The sequence below is a fragment of the Cebidichthys violaceus genome, unplaced genomic scaffold (genome assembly GCF_023349555.1).
Source record: "Cebidichthys violaceus isolate CVI_PGR_0920_01 unplaced genomic scaffold, fCebVio1.0.p SCAF_12, whole genome shotgun sequence".
NCBI lineage: Eukaryota > Metazoa > Chordata > Actinopteri > Perciformes > Stichaeidae > Cebidichthys > Cebidichthys violaceus.
The window spans coordinates 15,901,645-15,920,721 of NW_027176285.1; the positions used below are offsets into that span (position 1 = coordinate 15,901,645).

Consider the following 19,077-nt stretch of genomic DNA (forward strand, 5'->3'; position numbering starts at 1 on the left):
GTTTTTAAATATAAGAAAGAGAAAATGAACAAAAGAACACAGTAGTTTTATTTTGAAGTACTTCCGGGTTACTCTGACCTTTCTACACGTCGGTTGCCGTGTCCGCCATCCTTCTCTGCCGGCTCCGGGAGCAGGATCGACCACACAGGACACGAATATGCTGTCGGTACGGGTCGCGGCGGCTCTTGCCCGCAGTCTGCCTCGACGCGCTGGACTCGTAAGCAACAATAACTTCTTTCATGTTTACGTTTGTGTCGACTTCCTTCAGGAAATCCCGCTTTTTGGGGGTCTAATTCATAAATCATGGCGGTGCACCGCAGGACAGCGGGCCCTTCACTGATAACTTTTGTAGCTGATAGACGGCAACAAGCAAGACAGTACTGACCATTATTAAGGGTGACTAGTTGATCAAATTGACCAGTGAGCTATAATGCATTATCAATGGACTAAAGCGCAGTAAAGACCAATGTAATTTGGAAATTGAAGGTCAGTTTTCATGCTAGCTTTCATTGCAAATGCATTTGCCAGGCTAAACTTTGCACATGTGTTTATGTGCGTGTTGGATATTACACTGTTCTGGCTAAATGTTACTGGGGAGGACTTGTCCCGTGTCCCTGCAGACTGCATGACCTGTGGCCCAACTCAATGTTGTAGAAATAGAGAAATTAATATACTAATGTGACATTTGAGTCACAGCCAAGCTGATCTGTTTCTCTGACAAACAGAAACAACACTTTCTGCTGTTTGTTTTCAACACACATTTAAAAGCTTCTTGAAAGGACGACTTATTGCCGGGATGTTGTATTTGTTTGCTTAATGAAATAGAAACTGCTAGACTTACTCGCTCAGTATAAAATGTGTGTCTGTTCTTGTTTCCATTGTCTCTAAAGGTATCCAAGAACGTTGCTGCAGCGTGTGTAGGAGTCAAGAATCTACACACCACCCACCCATGCTTCCAGAAAATAGGTCAGTGTTTCTGGAAATGAATGAATTGTTAAAAAGTTTCCCCACAGGTTTTTTTTTGTTAATCTTTTCCAAACGTTACAGGCACAGCCGAGGTGTCGTCCATTCTGGAGGAGAAGATCCTCGGCGTTGACCACGGCGCTGACTTGCAGGAGACTGGTCGCGTTCTGTCCATCGGCGACGGTATCGCCAGAGTGTACGGCCTGAGGAACGTGCAGGCAGAGGAGATGGTGGAGTTCTCCTCCGGCCTGAAGGTGAGACCGACCATGTGACCCTTAGACGGAGCGGGTTGAGGCTTGTTTGAGAGGATTGGAGTCGGAGGTAATCGGTAAACGGCAACGCCGACTCCGTAGCCGCAGTGAGAACCCAAGTGTAAAAACACCGTATAGAAGACGAGAATAAAGGACTTTCCTAACTTGTTTTGTGCTCTTCTCTTATCCAGGGCATGTCTTTGAACTTGGAGGCGGACAACGTTGGCGTTGTGGTGTTTGGTAACGACAAGCTGATCAAGGAAGGAGACATTGTCAAGAGAACAGGGGCCATTGTGGACGTGCCGGTCGGTGAAGAGCTCCTGGGCCGTGTCGTCGATGCTCTGGGAAATGCTATTGATGGAAAGGTCAACGATAATACTAATACTCTGTATTTTTATAATGCATAGGATGCATCACAGAGTGCTTTATACAGAAGCCAGTAATCACGGTATTTACTCGAGTCCTTTTCGTTCCACTGTGTTCCCTCACAGGGCCCCCTCGGCTCCAACACCCGCAGACGTGTGGGTCTGAAGGCCCCGGGAATCATCCCCCGCATCTCCGTGAGGGAGCCAATGCAGACCGGCATCAAAGCCGTGGACAGCTTGGTCCCCATCGGTCGTGGTCAGCGTGAGCTCATCATTGGCGACCGGCAGACCGGGTAAGAAGAGGACTCTGCTCAAAGGGAATACGTGAACACACGGCGGCGTTTGATGTTGTTCCCGCTGCCGCCCAAATGCAGCCACAGCAATGGAAGTCAAATACTGACTATTGCAATATATCGTGTTAAGCTAAAAGCGCATCATGGCTGCTTTTAAATTCCGAATATTCACACAGGACTTCCGCACATGATGGATCAGTGTTTTTTAAATTTGTGTTGCAGCAAAACCGCGATCGCCATCGACACGATCATCAACCAGAAGCGCTTCAACGAAGGCACCGACGAGAAGAAGAAGCTGTACTGCATCTACGTCGCCATCGGCCAGAAGAGGTCCACGGTGGCTCAGCTTGTGAAGAGGCTGACCGACGCGGACGCGATGAAGTACACCATCGTGGTGTCCGCTACCGCCTCCGACGCCGCTCCGCTGCAGTACCTGGCTCCCTACTCCGGCTGCTCCATGGGAGAGTACTTCAGAGACAACGGCAAGCACGCCCTCATCATCTACGACGACCTGTCCAAGCAGGTGAGTCTTGTTTGGTCGGATTGTTGAAACTGCAGTTTTGCAGATCGACGTCAACCTTTTGCGTGTTTCCTTTCTGCAGGCCGTCGCCTACCGTCAGATGTCCCTGCTGCTGCGTCGCCCCCCCGGGCGCGAGGCTTACCCAGGAGACGTCTTCTACCTGCATTCCCGTCTGCTGGAGAGAGCCGCCAAGATGAACGACAACTTCGGCGGCGGCTCCCTTACGGCGCTCCCCGTTATCGAGACCCAGGCCGGCGACGTGTCGGCCTACATTCCAACTAATGTCATCTCCATCACCGACGGACAGGTGAGAGCGCGACGCGTCGACTCGCCCCCCAAGCCAAGTCCTGAACCCGGTTATTAAATGCTGTGTCCCTCACTCAGATCTTCTTGGAGACGGAGCTGTTCTACAAAGGCATCCGTCCGGCCATCAACGTCGGTCTGTCTGTGTCGCGTGTCGGATCGGCCGCCCAGACCAAGGCCATGAAGCAGGTCAGCCTTTCCTGTGTAATCGCTCATCTCGCAGCTTTAATATCACAACCCATGTCACCGATTTGTGATTTATTGATTTCTGTCCCATCACCAGGTGGCTGGTACCATGAAGCTGGAGCTGGCCCAGTACCGTGAGGTGGCTGCCTTCGCTCAGTTCGGTTCTGATCTGGACGCTGCCACTCAGCAGCTGCTGAATCGTGGCGTTCGTCTTACCGAGCTCCTTAAACAGGGGCAGTACTGTGAGTGTTCACAGTTGGTATTTCCCTTTTTTAAAAGGCATCTCTTTCATTGGACGGCTGTCTGATGTTTTGAGACCGTTTGTTTGTGTTTCAGGCCCGATGGCCATTGAGGAGCAGGTAACGGTCATCTACGCCGGCGTGAGGGGACACCTGGACAAAATGGAGCCGAGCAAGATCACCAAGTTCGAGAAGGGCTTCCTGCAGCACGTTCTGAGCCAGCACCAGGACCTGCTGGCAGCCATTAGGTAAGCGAAAGAGCGTCTGGGCATTTCAAATGTTACGTTGTAGTTTCATGTTCAATGCATTTTATAACCGATCTCCACTTGATTGCAGGGCTGACGGACAAATCTCTGAGGCGTCCGATGCAAAACTCAAGCAGATAGTGTTGACTTACCTCTCCACCTTTGAGTGAAGCGCTGCTTCTCGTTCTGGTGGTTTTTCATGTTCACTGTAGTGAAACAGTCAGTTATACTTTCTATGAACTTATAAAACAAAGTGGCACTTGATCTTTAATGTACAGATATCTCGTTCACAGAGAATAAAGTATTCCATCTAGTCGACTCATCGCCTCTTTGTCTCTGTTCAGAGCACGGCTGTCTTTGTTTGAAGTTTGTCTGTTGAAGCTGCTTTTATGGTTCAAACGTCTTCCATGTTAATAACTGGCTCAAGGCATCCTGGTGTTCACCTTTTCCCGTTTGTATTTAAGGCACCAGGTTCTCTAATACTCCTCAATGTAGTGTAGAGTAAAGGCACAGTACTGGTTTATCTACTTGAATCAGCCTAGAGGGGTTAACATGTAACGCTGAGGGCAAAATCCAAAAACTACAGCGCCCTCTGCTGGTGAGGAGTGGAACATGACAGATTTCTAAATCACAAATCCTATTAAGATGTAGTAACTTAAATATGTTTAATGGTACAGACCAGTAGAACAGGCAGTTTTAAAGAGTAATATTACTTTTTCTATTTCTGTAATTTGCATTGTGTGATAATAGTTTATTCAGAAAGATAATCAAGAAGCACTTAATTCTAAATGAGTCTTTATTACAGAGTGAATCAAAACATTTAAATCAATAGAAGTGAGAATAAATATTAATGTGAATGGTTCATGAAATCCAGAACTGCCCTGTTAATAAATAAATATGAAATGGGGACTAATTTAGATAAACATAAGTGACAAAGTGCATATTTCACAATAACACAAGTGAAGGTGACAGTAAACATTTCACAAGTTGAACAAATTCAGTGGCGGAGTGAGTTCTTATTTAAAAATAGTGATAATAAGTGAGACAATAAATAAAATAAATTAAGACTAAAGCACAAGACTAAATAAATAATTAAAAATAAATTAACATTAAAAGATAACACGCAACAGCTGGAACATTTTACACCCAGTACTGTTTGGTGTGCACTGCGGGTCTGTGGTGTTTGGGTAGATTGTTCTGTTTGACATAGCAAGGGTCATAATAGTCCCACTCCAGGGCCGAGGCCAGGACGCCGTTGGACAGACCGTCGCTGTCTGACAGAATCCGCAGAGAGACGCCTGAGAAGAAATCAAGAGGGTACATCAGAACCTCTGCATACATCTAGTAATACATCAATACACTACCCTAGTGATGTAGATATACCTGTATGTCACTTACAGGTAGCATTCATCCAAGCAAGACAACAACGTTTGTGTTCATCACTGTCCCCCCCCCCCCCGTCTGCTTGTTTTTGGTGCAGCATTAGTTTTGAACGGTGGCCATGTTGGCTACGGTGCAGCTGAAGGAGACTGAGGTTTACCTGCACTCGCACCGAAGTCGCTGTCCAGTCCAGGACCCACTGCGGATGTGTTCCGGTAGGAGGCCTCTGAAGGCGGGTCGGTGAACTCGCACTCCATGCCCACCTCGTCAAACATAACATCTGTCAGCATCCGGAGAGTACTGCTCCGACGAAGACGACCCACATGTTCCGTCTCCTGCTGTGGACAAAGACATAGACCTCACGCTTAAGTTTGTGCTTTATACTGGAGGTTTGACATTCATTTCTGTTACTCTAAAGTAATAAAGTGACAGTTTTTAATAGATGTATTGGTCTTCACTTCTCGTCATCTGCCCTGTAAGTCAATTGTTTTTTGGTAATATTCAGCTCTAAAGCAAATATCAACTAATAAGGGCCTGAATGTGGCTCCTGCTTTATCAGGAGATCTAGTTGACCGTCACTGTTTCTCCTGTTTGATCACATTAGAAACAGGAACACCAGGGCCAGATATTATTCCAGGACTAATGCACACATTGAGCAGAAAGGACAGGAGGCCAAGTAGTCTAGTCCGGCCATGCTTCAGTACAATTAATAGAATTTGGCATCACTGGCCTTAAACCCAAAGCATTGTCAAAATGAAACTTTGTTTTGAATGTTTTTGTTTCCTGCAGATGTTCCTGACTAGATATCCACTAATCCACGGTGGACTCATTAGGCCTCTTCCTGGTTATTTTACAGTTATTAACACTGACAGTGTGTGAGGACCACTCACCGTGGGAGAGTTTGGCGGAACAAGGTTCACTCTGGCTTCAGCCTCTGAACCACTGGACTGCGGTAAAACCGGCGCGCTTTGACACCACCCCGCTTTACCGGTGCTGTCCATCCGTGATCCGGAGGGCAGGTTCAGTCTCGGGGTGAAACCTGCAGCAGAGGAGGTGGCCCGGATGGTGCTCGGTGCCCTCGTTGACCCCGAGCCGGTGGCGCCATCTGGCATCAGGAGCCGGATCCTGTGATCCCCTCCGGCCCTCTCCCTGGACGAAGCCCTGGACGAGGTGACGGGATGCGGCAGGACGGGCTCCGATAGAGACATGTAGGCTCTCCTCTCGGGGAAAGCCACGTCCGACACTCTCCTGACTCTCTGCAGGGTGGACTGCAGAAGCATCTCCTCCGCGTCCTCTCGCGTGCGCCTGTGCTTCTTCTCCGACAGGATCAGCAACTTGTAACCCAGGAACAGGCAGTTCAGCAGCAGCAGAATGACCACAAAAGGTATGAGCAAAAGAACCACTAAAGTCAGGTTTGTCACAGGGAAACCCTCCGTCACGTTTGATTGTGTGGTCAGACTTATCTGCGACATTTCATCCCATAAAGGCGGAATTTTGGAGAATCGCTGATCTCAACTGAGGTTCCACGTTGCCTCTGAGCGCACAGGTGTGTCGTGTGTGTCAATCAATGTGGACTACTTTGCGTTTTGAAAGTATTGTCTTTATGTTTGATCTATTAGCAACACGCCAGGCTTCTTCTCACATGCACAGAGTCTCCAAACGGGACCGTTGTCTCTCCCCCCTCGTGTCTTCATCATCGTAGACCAACACTGTTGGTGTTAACAAAGCAACGGCTCGATCTGAGGCGACCATGCAACGCGCGCTCAGTTGGCAGCCACATAAATTACAGATCAACAGGTGTGTCCTGTTATGTGCAGGACGTGATCACCGCTAGATGGCAGCAGGTGACCAGACTCCTGCAACGCTGCAAAGTTCTGCAGCGTGAGATGTATGCATGCTTTATTTTATGGACTTTAATGTCTGATAGTTAGTTGAAGGCTGGTGTAGTCCACTTTAACACATGTTTATCCCAAAAGAACAGCCGGAGAACAGAAGTCAAATTGTGGATTTTTCTTTATTTTTCATGCTTTTTTCAAACATGTCTATGTCAGGTAATGATACATCAACTGCTGGCTCGTCGCAGAATATATATATATATATATATATATATATATATATATATATATATATATATATTTATACAAACATTTCAAATAATTCAATAGAACATTTGACAGATGAATCTCTCTTAGAGACAACTTTTTTTTTGCATTTTGTACACAAAGTAGATCCTTGTACACAAGTATATTTTGCTATTGTAATAAATCAATGCAAAAGATCAGTCATATGAGCACCATATAACCATAGTAAAGTATTTTTTTTTGTTTTTGTTTCTACCACTCGTGTTTAAAGAAGTCTATACAGACTTGAATAGCACACGCTGATATCCTGCTATAGGCCTGCAGGTGTAACAGCGCCGCTAACCTTTTCATTCAAGAGAAAGGCTGCTGAGTCAATGGACGCCCTCGGATACCAAAGACCCCATTGGTCAGATCTGAGCTCACTGCTCCTGTGGCATCGTCATCGTCGTCGTTGTGTGTCCTGCCTGCAGAAAGTCGTCTCCTCACCGAACTACAAGTCACTTAAGCGCCGCCTGCCGTCTCCAAACACAATAAGAGGTTGTGAGTGGTTGTGATACTAGCACCTCGGGCAACAAGGCCGTGATTGTGAATTGATAAGAACAACCACACACACACACACACACGTGGTGATGCTGTGTCAATCAGGTGGCTGAGTTAAAGCAGACTGGCACTAGCACTGGGCCAGGCTGTGCTTGATGATCTCGCGAGACTGCGGCGGGATCCTGTCGGGGAAGAGCACCTGGAACTCCACCACCAGGTCGCCTCGCTGAGACGGGCTCTTGGGCAGGGGCAGACCCTCGCCCCGAAGCCGCCGGACGGCACCTGGTTTGATGACATCGCTGCACGGTAGAGGCATCATCCGGTTGTCAAGTGTTGGAACGTTAACTGTGCAGCCGCAGAGAGCCTGGAGAGAAGGACAAAAAGAAAAAGTTAGTTTTGTAGACCTGGTGTATATTTAGAACAAGTTTCATAACGCTTCCTCCCTGGCCTCCTTGTGACTGGAATGAAGCACGCTTGGAACAAAAATCAATTAAATGCCTGATCTTTAAAAGTGTCAAGTTACATAACGGATAAATATGGAGCGTCTGTCTTTCTAAAAGCTTGACGGTTTTCTTGTGTTATGCAACAAACCGGTGCCACAGATGAGATAATCGCTGGCCCTATTTGCAGCTTCTGTGTGGGAGTTAAGTGCTTTGGTGACTGAAGGGAGCCATGGGAAGATGGAGGGAGCTCTTTGAAATGCCACTCACTGTGACTGCTGCACCCTGCTAATCTGTGTGTGGGTTGGTAGAAGTGAGAGCCAGAGATGGAGCGAGCCAAAAAAGCTGCCTCTCTGCCCGCCTTGTAGAGGCAGCGGAGTCTGCAGCACACATAGTGGCTGAGAGGGAGAGTGGAGTGTGATTCGCGGGGGCGGTCAGCGCCGAGGCTAAATTTAGCTCCTGCTCCCTCTCTCTCTCTGCAGGGGCCGGTGAGGTAACGGAGGCAGGCTGCTGCTGCTCTGTTAGCGGGGGTCTGTCAGCCCATTGTAAACTGGGGGGGCTCAGATGCCTGGAAACAGAACACCGTGTTCTGTCCTCAGACTCTAATCAAAAGGAGATCCCCCTCTCTGAACTTGGCAGGGATCAAACTTTGTGGCTTAAGTCGCATTGAGGTGTCTCTGTAATCGATTTCCTCTGGCGTTTCAGCGAACGCATCATTCTACAGTTATGTAAAGGAGAAGAAGCGGTGGATGGATTTTCGCCTTTCTCTGAGTAGGTGTAGGCGGTTGGCAGTGACATAGTATGTCTACTTATAGGCCCGTCATGTGTTTCATAATAAATCAAGAGTAATGGCCTTTTGTAGGAGTCAAACTCTAGACCTTTAAGGCTGAAATGAAGGCACTGAACTCACCTCCTTGAGGGTGATCTTGGCGGTGAAGACGATGTTGGAGCCGTCTCTCTTGTACTGCGTGTGCTCCTTGTCCCTGAGAATGAAGGTGATGTCGGCAGGGGTGTTGTTGGGCGTCTCGTCTCCCTCCCTGGGGAAGGTGATCTTGGTCCCCGCTTTCCAGCCTTTCTTCACCACCACGTTCAGCACCTTTTCCTCGGAGCGCAGGCTGCGTCCGTCGGGGTTGAGGCGGCTGCGGGTGATCTTCACATGCTTGGTGCAGCCCTGCATCACCTCGTCCAGGGTCACCAGCAGATCGTGCACCACCTCGTCGCCCTGCAGCCGCCGCTGGCCCCTCCGCAGGCCGCCGTCGCTGCCGGAGAACCCGCCCACGTGGCTGAAGGGGAACCGCCTGAAGGGGTTGAAGAGGTCCTCTTCGCCGTCATTGTCGTTGCCAAAGAAGATGTCGAAGTGGTCGGAGCCGTGGAAGAAGGAGGAGAAGGTGGCGTGGGGATCGGTGTGGTTATTGCGGAAAGCGTTGCCTTGGCCCGCCGTTGACATTCCATTTTTCAGACCTAAAAACACAGAAAAGAGAGAAAGAGTTCATTTCTATTCTATTATTGGTGCTTCTTCAACACAAGTTCTCCCTCTAGAAGGTTTACTCATCATCAGCTCTTTAGGAGTTTTCTTTAAAAACTCTTAAATTGCTGAATAATTTATCAGCTGCACATGTTGAGCCGGTTTATTAGGGGTGGAAGTGTTTCAGTCCTCCCACTGCAGATCAGTATTTAGCCTTAATGAAGGCATGAATAGTTAATGCACCAGCCTATCCTACAGTAACCAGCCAGATGTCCGTTACTGTTTGAGCTGTTGAAATGAAATCTCACCTTCTTCTCCAAACTGGTCATAGATGCTTCTCTTCTTGGGGTCGGTCAGGACCTCGTAGGCCTCGGCGATCTCTTTGAACTTGTCCTCAGCATCCGCATCGCTGTTCTTGTCTGGGTGGAACTTGAGAGCCATCTTCCTGTAGGCCTTCTTGATCTCATCTTCATTGGATTCAGGGATGACACCCAGGACTTTGTAGAAGTCCTTGCCTGTGGGCTTGATGGCCAGGCAGGGCGTGTCCTGCTCAGACTTGGTGCTTTCCTGTTTAAAAAAAACGAGAACAATGAGGGTTTAGAACATTTAGTTGTCATCATTTGTTGCATATCAATTTGAAACCTCATAATGACTATGGTGCATGCTGCGAGAAGGCTAATAATGAATAAATACATTTCTATATCCAGCATCTAGAATACAAAACAGGAGGGTTCATGTACTGGACGCCCTCCACAGCAACTGCTGCACAGTATCTATTAATATGCAGAGAAATGATCCCCCGGCATATAGAAAACACCCTTATCTCCGTGCTGCTGTGCAACTGCATATAATCCATGAATTGTATAAACTGGTGCACAACACAACGAGAGAGAGAGAGAGAGAGAGAGAGAGAGAGAGAGAGAGAGAGAAAAGAGGAAGTCATGAGGGGAACAGATTTCCCCCAACTACCGAGATTCTCTGCAGCGATTGGCTGAACCCGAGTCAGCGACTCCATAGCAACAGAAATAAGTCAATGATCAAATACAAGAGAGAGATGCATCTATGATGTTTTACAGCGGATTGACTAATATAATATAGCTTGTAAAACATTTAAAAATTCTCTTTTTAAATAGTGATTTAAAATACAGTTAAATACAGTTAAATAATCTCATAAGTGTACTTACCGCTGATGATGATGAGCCCGAGCTGTCACCTCTGTGCATAACTCGCACTTTGCACTTGACATTGACATTTTTGTGCTTAACCCCGAACTGAGTCCAGATGAGAACCATGGTGCCGGTCGGAGTGGGTTTGTTTGAGCTACTGTCGCTGTCCTGGTGCTGAAATCGCTCCTCGTTTCGTCCTGTCTTGAGCTCTCCTCGGCTCTCTGTTAAATACCACCGCGGCAGCTCCGTTACTATACACTCACCCGCCCACGCAGCGTGACCGAGCTTTCCCCGGATCCGCCCATTTCCTACCGCGCGGCAGGGGATGCCGGTGTCCTCAGACCGCTCGGCGGAAATCCATTGGTGCTCCGGCGATGATCACGCGGATGTTGCAGCCTCCCCGCTCCATCTTCAGGCTTGTTTCCGGAGTTCTTGAAGGCAGAGCCGAGCAGACAGTCACGACACAGTGTTTTTATTTTTTGTATTATTTCACAGACTGAACGGAACAACCAGACATGCAGTCAAAACGACCCTGCTGTCTGTCCAGACAGCTGCACCTGCTCAGTGTCATCAAATGACTTTTCACGCCCACGCGTTTTAAATGTTAAGGCTACGTAACTCTGCTGTGGATGAAAGAATGCAGAGAATCATTAGTGGGAGATTCGACTTCAATTCAGTGAAATAGCACCAGCAGTGGAAGGAATATTCAGGTCTTTTACTTAAACAAAAGGGAAGAAATACCCAATTAGAAGTAAAAGTCCTGCATTCAGAAAGCCCAGAAGTATTCTCAACCAAATGTACTTAAAGTATCAGAATGAAAAGTACTCATTCTGCAGAGAATGATGTAACTGATGCACCTCTAGATGTCAATAAGAGGTAGAGGAGGAAGAACTTGTTCACCCTGTAATTAAGCAGAATTCAAAGTGTAGAAAATGACAACGTTGGAAGTTTACACTGACGCACACTAATGGTTTTCAGGTTTATTTCCTGAAGCTGAAAATTGAACTGGGAGCCAATCTGCTCTGTTAATTGAGTTTCAGTGAAAAGGTCACAACGCTTTACAGCGGCTGTAGTGATGTACTGGTTCTTGTATCCATTAGATTGTGCAGCTGCGCATGTAAATACTTCCACCCACGTATATAGTTCTGCATAGCGATTATGTACAGCGCTACAGAAAATACATGCAAGCCAATGCAAATGAGCCGTTTAATAACCATCAACGGTGGAGGGAGGGGGCAGCTTCCAGTTATGTAATTGAAATGTGTGAGACCTTGTGTTTTTTTGGTGAGTGCTCACATATCCTGCTCCTGTGAAAACTTAACATATCACCTCAAAATCGTGTTGACTGACGGGAGGATGCTGATTGCCTTCCAGAAACAGTAATGAACTTTTTTTTTTAGAGTCCGATGAGTAATAATAATAATAACAATAATAATAATAATCCTCTGTCGTTGAACTAACAGCTAAGAAATGAACAGTCACCACTTTCAATGGAAATGTAAACAGGTTGGGTTGTTATATTACAAATGAACTCTATATAGGATTCACTTAACTTCACTGCAGCTCTGTTATGAAGCAGAGTCAAGGTGACTGTTGGGTAGTGAAACAACATAACACTGTATATAGATAATGGGTATTCATAATAAAGATTGTCCTATACTCCCAGTCGTTCAGTAAGATAGTTGTCCTCAAAAGGTTCCTTTATGTAAAGTCTGTTTTTTGAGAGAAAGAACCTCACAGACCCACGTGACGCTGCTGGTTTACAAGCCATCGCTTCATGAAGGCCGCTCTTTAGACGAAACGCAGCAAAGTCATCTGCCTGAATTCCGCTTTTGCTGTCATTGAGCAGGAGTCGGTATTTCTATTTACAGAGCGTACTACAAGACTACGAGGCGAGTGCAGCCGTGGATATGGAACATCGGTGTCACGGGGGAGCGGACATACATGGTATGCTTCCTCCGCTGTGATGCTTCGTACATCCAATGGGGGGGATGGAGTTTCTGGGGATTCTCGTGTCGTCTTACAGGAAACGGTAGACAAATTTGGGTTGAACAGTGTCGAGCCAGGAGCGTCACGCAGCAGAGAGCGGCTCTCTACATGCTATTCACAGAGTGAGAGCGCTACAGTGAATCACAGCAGCCTCTCTCTCCTTCCTGCCCACGGGAACAGTCTGACTGTGTGTTTTTGGCTGGGTTCTTTTTTTTTTTTTTTTTTTCACGCATTCACACCGTCTCTCTCATAGAAACACATACACAGTCGCCTGTCAGTCTCAGAGACAAATAATGCCAATTAAAGTGCCAAGCTGTTCCGACACAGTTATTGATAGGCGGCGAGAAGGTGGACAGCTTCCATGCAGCTTCGTTGTTCTCGAGGTGTTGTTTGGTCTTCTCACATACTAAGTAGTGGATGCACTGTCTCTGTGCAGCTGACATAATCTCTGCTTATGCAAATATTCAAATCCAGATCAAACACAGTTGATAATCCGCTCACACAGTTGCAAACATTGATGTTATGTACATAGAGTGTAAGTAGTCAAATAACTTGATCGCACAACTCTTGAGTCTTCTGGCTCAGGGCCGTGTTCATCCTAAATATGCGCAATGACAACCACAATCTATGAAAGCCACAATGCATCTTGAACCAAAATATTTACCATTATTAATCAATACAAACAGATAAACTATGTATTTATGGATGCTTTATTGAAAGGTATCTGTTTCAGAATGAAAACCCTAAAATCTCCTGGAAAAAGACGGTTGTTGTTGTTGTTGTTGTTGTTGTTGTTGTTGTTGTTGTTATTGTTGTTGTTCACGACTGTTGGTTGGCCATGTGAGCTGAAGATGAGAGATCTACTGATTGAAACTTTTTGCTCATTCGTGGACCAGATTTGGGGAGGGCCCACTGGGTTCACTGGACCTGTTTCAGGGGATTCCTGTGGGCGGTTCTGTTTTGGCGTTTAGATCATATTTTTTGTGTTGTATTGCTTTAGGCAGTTGCAAGGCTTTCTATGACGTATGTCAGGTAGTTGTTCTGTATCATGAAGCACTGCATCCTTGGGTCCATAGAGTAATGACACGCATTAGAACCCATCGCTCCGAGCCACAGGCTGAATCCCAAACGTTAAACCTTTGCAAGTGAGCAACTCAACCAAACATGCTAACCGATGTAACATTACTCAACAGTGATGTCATCCAGCTTACATGTGGTACCACTGAATATAACTGTAGAATGGATCCTGAATGATTCTTCAGAACATCATACCATTAACACCAGGTCTACTTCCCCTGCTCTTGTGCCACTCGTGCAGCTGTTGTCTTCTTTCTGTTGATAATGAACCGTATTGAAACCACAGTTATGAAACACTTTGGCCTACTTTGTTATGTGAGACTTGCTATTCTTAACTGACAGACGCTGCAGCGCTCACAAAGCCGGTGCAGAGACAAAGCAGCGTACGTGACTGTGTGTGTCGAGGCCTCCGTCTCTCTCTCTCTCTTGTCTCCGTTATGTTCTGCAGGAGCAGAGTGAGCTGCCTGCAGGGGACGGTGGAAGGTGAATCACACTGCTGTGAGCACACAGCGCTGGCACAGGGGAAGTGACACCAACCTCATCTCACACCGTCCCACTGCCAACACTTATCCCGTCCTTCAAAAGGTTGCAGGATGAATCAACGTGCAAAAGTCCACAGAAGAAAAAAAATCCTCTGACTAAGGTCAGTCTTACCTACAGGCGGCAGAAAAAGCACACCGGGGGCGTTGAGGAAAGTTTCCCTCTGCAACCACTTTGGAATATTAAGTAGAAAACAGTTTGATTTGAGGAGGTATTGGGTTCAAATTCAGGACACAGAGAAATTAGACATTCAAGAAGAAGACAAAAATCTGTCATAACAAGTCATATTTTATCACCAGCCAAGAAAATAAGACGTTCTCATTTTCAAATTCTCTCCCTGCCCTCGTCTCGCACCTTCTCCCCCGATGTTCCGAGCCTCCCACACACGAGCGGGAGTGTGACTGCCTGTTATGTGTCGCTCCGGCTAGACGAAAGCCATGTTGTGCACCAGATACCCAGACGGGCAGATGGCAATAAACACACCCAGAGATTTACTCATAAATGTAAACACCAAATGCAGACACAGACCCAGACAGAGCTCCATATATATACGTTCTATCAGCCGACATGTCGGCGGCTCCTCTTCACAGAGATCGAAATCTTCCTGCTTGAGGAAAAGAGGCGAGAGGTTGTCCTCAGAGGGAGAGATGAGGACAGAAGAGGGCCTTTGAGGACAGGGGAAGAAGAGTAAAAGCAGAAAAGGGTTTATTAAAACAAGCATCCAGAAGAGAGACGATAGGAGACGACGATAGGACAGATTGGGGCTACAGAAGGCAGTGATGGATTACGGCTGGCAGAGAATCGGGTGTTTTTGCTGGGGGAGCACTTTATGAAATCTCCCCTACAGCTCTCTGTCTGCTCTGATGAAATGCTCTGCTGCATTCTAAATCACAGCAACCACGGAAAAGTGTGGTTTGAGACGGGAGGACAGTCTAGTCGTTTACTCTGTAATGGCTCTAATAGCATCTTAAAACTACATTAAATATAATGTATATTATTTCAGACAAAGACGGTAAACATAATCACATTCCTACATTCAAATCTGCTCAGTGTTACTAGACTTACATGCAACAGAGGTGATACTCTCCTCTACTCCACAACACATGATGCGTATTCATTCCTTCTGTTCCTGTATTGGTCATCAGCTGCATTACAGATCTAGAATTGTTTACTGAAATACAAAATGTTGTTTTTGTGTTTGATTTAGCAGATGCACCTGAAACTGGCAACTCCAGTGTTGATGCTCATATGTGTGCAGCGGATATGTGTTTAAGTTAATAAGAGAATTAAGACGGTCATTGATTTAATGGTGGCTGTCCTCTTTTGCTATGAACAGATGTTCCAGATGTTCCACTCCAGTCTACTCCAGCTTTAGTTTAATTAGTACTATTACTGACACTACTGCTGGATCCCACCGTCACACCACCTCGGACGGAGATTTTTTTATTTAGTTTATGACACTTAAATGATGCATAATACTCATGTTGGTGCATGTGTGTGTGTTTTACAAAAGTCTTTCTTTAAGCCACAGTCTTAAATGAGTTTTGTGAAATTAACATTTAAATGGATTTAATTTGTACAATTTTGTTGACCATAAATAAACAGTTTTATTCACTCTACTCAGACTAATACTTCTTATGAAATTGAATTTATTATTTATGTTATATCAAATACAGTATTAAATATTCAGTAATAATGATTAGTGAATAGTATAGCTATATAAAGTATATAGTAATTTAAATTATAGTGTAAACCACAACTACAGTAGCAGTTATACTGTAAAGATGATTTACTGTAAAACAGTAAATATATTGTGAACAGGTTATATAAAAATTGTGATCTTTCCTTGCAGAGTGCTGCCCTCTGCTGGTAAAACAGCTTTACTGCATAACAAAATGTTTGCCATTTAGAAAATATTTCTCACTGAAAGGCCATCCATTTTATATAACAGACACAGTTATGTAAAAGAGTAAATATCAATACTGTACATCACTATATCCTTCAGATATTCACACTCAGACTCAGAGCTTCTCCTCTAGTGACCCAGGGATCCACTGCAGCTGCTGTCCGGTACCAACTGGACCCGTGGTTCTCTGTTCTCCTTCAGCTCGGCCTCTTCTCGGCTGCCGCTCTGCCGACCGAGCCGAGCTTTCTCTGACGCCTTTAATTGTCTCCGGTAGCGCCGGTTGTCCTCGGGGCAGGAGACCACAGACAGGGGTAGTCTGCAGATGGCCGGGATCTCAGAGGAAATGAGGAGGAAGATGAGGGTGGACAGGCAGAAAGGCCAGGTGCAGGCTGGTAACGCGAGCTGAAGGGGGGGGGGGGGGGGGGGTGTCACAGGAGAGGGGAGCGTGACACATGATGTGAGAGATATCTGGGGGATCAGATTACGTCCGTGGAGTTTCTTACTTACCACAGACATCAGCTTTGACATCGCCGCAGTCATGTATGCGCAGAAAAGTGCTGGAAGGAAACATATTCATACAGTTTTAATGAAAAGCTTTTTTTTTTTAACCTGAAGGAGGACAGTAATCAGGCTCTTCGTCAGTCTTACCACACAGCAGAGCCAGTAGATGGGTTTGCCATGTGATGACATAGAAGACCCCTCCGATGGCAACGCAGGACAGAGCGCTGTTATATCCCCACAGCCCAGAGTAAATGTCCTTGTGAGGGGCCGCAAGAGCGATTCCTGCACCGCACAGAGACGAGCTCAACGTTAAATATGAAAATCAATATTAAACCGCAAAGAACCGCACAAATGTCGGAGAAAAGTGCATTCGTCTTAAAGCCACGGTGCTGCCGCTGTAGCCTGAGCAGACACATTTTATGCAAATGTTATGGAATCTTTTTACCAGACAACATGCCAGCAGCAGAGCCCCACACGGCATGAAGACAGATAGTTGGTGAGGACAGCAGCAGGGCCAGAAGGATGAGACCTCCCGTCCACGGACTGTCGCAGCCGTACACCTGGCCAACACCAACTGGCACCGACAGGAGCAGCTGTGATGGAAAGCCTCCATTACTTACAGTTTAAAACAATCCAAGACATGGTTACCTGTGTGCAATAAGGCCGCTGTAATGGTTCAGATCGTGTGGAGGTTTTCAAAGAGCTACTGGACCAATAAGACTCCTGTCATACTTGAGAGATATTGAGGTTTTCCATGGAGTCATTAGGAGGCTGCAGATGGTCATTTGGCTGGATATCCGCCTGAAGTTGCAGAAAAAAAAAATAGGTCACATTTTCATTTGCGCTCAAGCAGCGTGCGTGTGTGTGTGTGTGTGTGTGTGTGTGTGTGTGTGTGTGTGTGTGTGTGTGTGTGTGTGTGTGTGTGTGTGTGTGTGTGCAGCTTTGTTGGTACAGCAGGGCGGTACTGCACCTGAGGAAAGTAGGGGTGATCGGCTCCTGTGGCTGCGACGTGCAGACACAGCAGCATGTTAAAGGGCAGGGTGAATATCGGGAGGTCCCATTTGATGGCAACTGAGGACAAAGCACTGGAGACAACCGGGCTGTGAACAGAAGCAGGAAATGGATTACTGAGTCTTTTTACTGGACGAAATGTCTGGGACGTCCACCGTTAGCTGACTCAGTCGGCTGTCATGAGAGGCTGCTTCTGTTTGAAATCAGGAACCCATTGTTTCAAAAGTAGATAAGAATTTCAATTGGCAACTTGCGTGCAATTAAACCAATCAGAGGACATTCAAGAGGACACTTACCACAACATGGACATGAACATATTTGGCAATAACAGCCACCAGTATCAGCTTCCTTTGGCGGAGAACACCGCCATCAGTATGCCGATCAAGGTTCCATTGTAGCCATATAAACCCACTGATATGGCTTCCCTGTGGTGAATGTGACAGATGTGCAAAAGGCAGTTAAATGGGACACACGCAGCGAAAAAGAAAGCGTAGCCGCAGGGGACACAAGTGGAAGAGACAGCGGTAATGGGAGATGCAATCCAACCTGTTTTGTCCCAGCAGAATGGCAGACACAGTGGAGACAAAGGTACCGACCAGAGCGTTCAGAGCCCACCAAGGGTTGTGCAGGAAGAGGCCGGCTGTGATGAGGAGCCCACTGAGAGGGTTGTTGACGAACATGACCTGGGCCACCCCTCTGCAAATCCAGTCCAGCAGTTGGACCACCGCAGCCTGCCCTGCCATTGACAGAAAGTGACCTCGTTCTTTCATCGTCTACATTACAAGAAGGCTTCGACTGAACCACATGCAAAATGGGATTCATTCAAATTTGCAACACTTGTATTAATTCACGTGTAACCACGTGACTTTGGAGATTAGACGGCTCTTCACCTACTTTTCACCCACTCTCTGCAGAGGCGCATGTCCCCGGTGAAGAGCCCAGCAGCTCTGCAGAGGAAGGAGCGAGTCGGAGCTCCTTCCTGTGACGGCTGGCGGCTGCTGTCCATGCTTGATGTCGTCAGTTTATCATAAGTGTCATTTCAGCAGGGGTGGAAGTAACACATTAAATGTACTCTTGTTACTATTAAAAAAAGTGTGTAGCGTACTTGTACTTCATTGAGTGCTTAAGAGAAAAAAATCTGTAATTTGACTTGTACATAAGCACTTCTTCACAATCATAAGTATTGTACTTTCCGACATTTCAAGTTGCATCCAGAGAAAAAACAAAAAATACACATCTGCTATAATTAAGCAGATGACCCTGGTGTCGGGCAGAATTTAAATAACGAAAGCACTTAGTTAATACATTATGTGACGTAGCTGGAGATGTGGGAAACATTTATATTTTTAGTAGACAAATAAAGAGGACTTTGTGTCTAAAGTGGGGAGCTCCTCCCTGGATATTCGGGAGTCAGGCCTACAGTGGTACACGTGTTGAGACCCTTCCTGGCCCTCCTGTGGCTCATGCTTTGAGCGCTCTGGATGCTGCAACAGCGGACGGTTGTTACTGCTTGTGTGCATGAGCTTTGTGCAAATATGCGACTGCAATTCACCGCGTGTCTATTCTTTAACACGTCCTCCTCCTTCGAGTCGTCTTCTCTGCCTGTCCTGGCTCCT

General features: G+C 46.5%; 4 protein-coding genes across 4 annotated transcripts; 1 reads left to right on the top strand and 3 right to left on the bottom strand.

Annotated features, from left to right (window-relative positions):
- The first annotated feature begins 100 nt into the window (after positions 1-100).
- Positions 101-3,683, top strand: atp5fa1 (ATP synthase F1 subunit alpha). Its single transcript, XM_068706731.1, has 11 exons — positions 101-217; positions 891-966; positions 1,048-1,217; positions 1,406-1,579; positions 1,706-1,872; positions 2,095-2,395; positions 2,475-2,699; positions 2,777-2,884; positions 2,979-3,123; positions 3,218-3,368; positions 3,457-3,683. The coding sequence occupies exons 1-11, from the start codon at positions 158-160 to the stop codon at positions 3,533-3,535; spliced, it is 1,656 nt and encodes a 551-aa protein (XP_068562832.1). The 5' UTR covers positions 101-157; the 3' UTR covers positions 3,536-3,683.
- Positions 3,684-4,315: 632 nt separating this feature from the next.
- hwa (huluwa) lies at positions 4,316-6,244 on the bottom strand. The gene is made up of 3 exons (XM_068705598.1): positions 5,636-6,244; positions 4,906-5,083; positions 4,316-4,663 (listed from the first exon to the last, which is right to left on the bottom strand). Exons 1-3 carry the CDS (start codon positions 6,215-6,217, stop codon positions 4,506-4,508), a joined length of 918 nt encoding a protein of 305 aa, XP_068561699.1. The 5' UTR covers positions 6,218-6,244; the 3' UTR covers positions 4,316-4,505.
- Positions 6,245-6,740: 496 nt separating this feature from the next.
- Positions 6,741-10,671, bottom strand: zgc:122979 (uncharacterized protein LOC641576 homolog). The gene is made up of 4 exons (XM_068706732.1): positions 10,456-10,671; positions 9,580-9,838; positions 8,717-9,267; positions 6,741-7,730 (listed from the first exon to the last, which is right to left on the bottom strand). Exons 1-4 carry the CDS (start codon positions 10,561-10,563, stop codon positions 7,497-7,499), a joined length of 1,152 nt encoding a protein of 383 aa, XP_068562833.1. The 5' UTR covers positions 10,564-10,671; the 3' UTR covers positions 6,741-7,496.
- A 5,135-nt stretch (positions 10,672-15,806) lies between these two features.
- On the bottom strand, positions 15,807-18,204 carry LOC137868706 (urea transporter 1-like). The gene is given in 8 exon segments (XM_068705599.1): positions 15,807-16,351; positions 16,457-16,506; positions 16,598-16,732; positions 16,896-17,043; positions 17,183-17,251; positions 17,421-17,550; positions 17,758-17,886; positions 18,008-18,204. Coding segments are annotated over 8 exon segments (1,131 nt in total). The 3' UTR covers positions 15,807-16,078.
- Between the last annotated feature and the right edge of the window lie 873 nt (positions 18,205-19,077).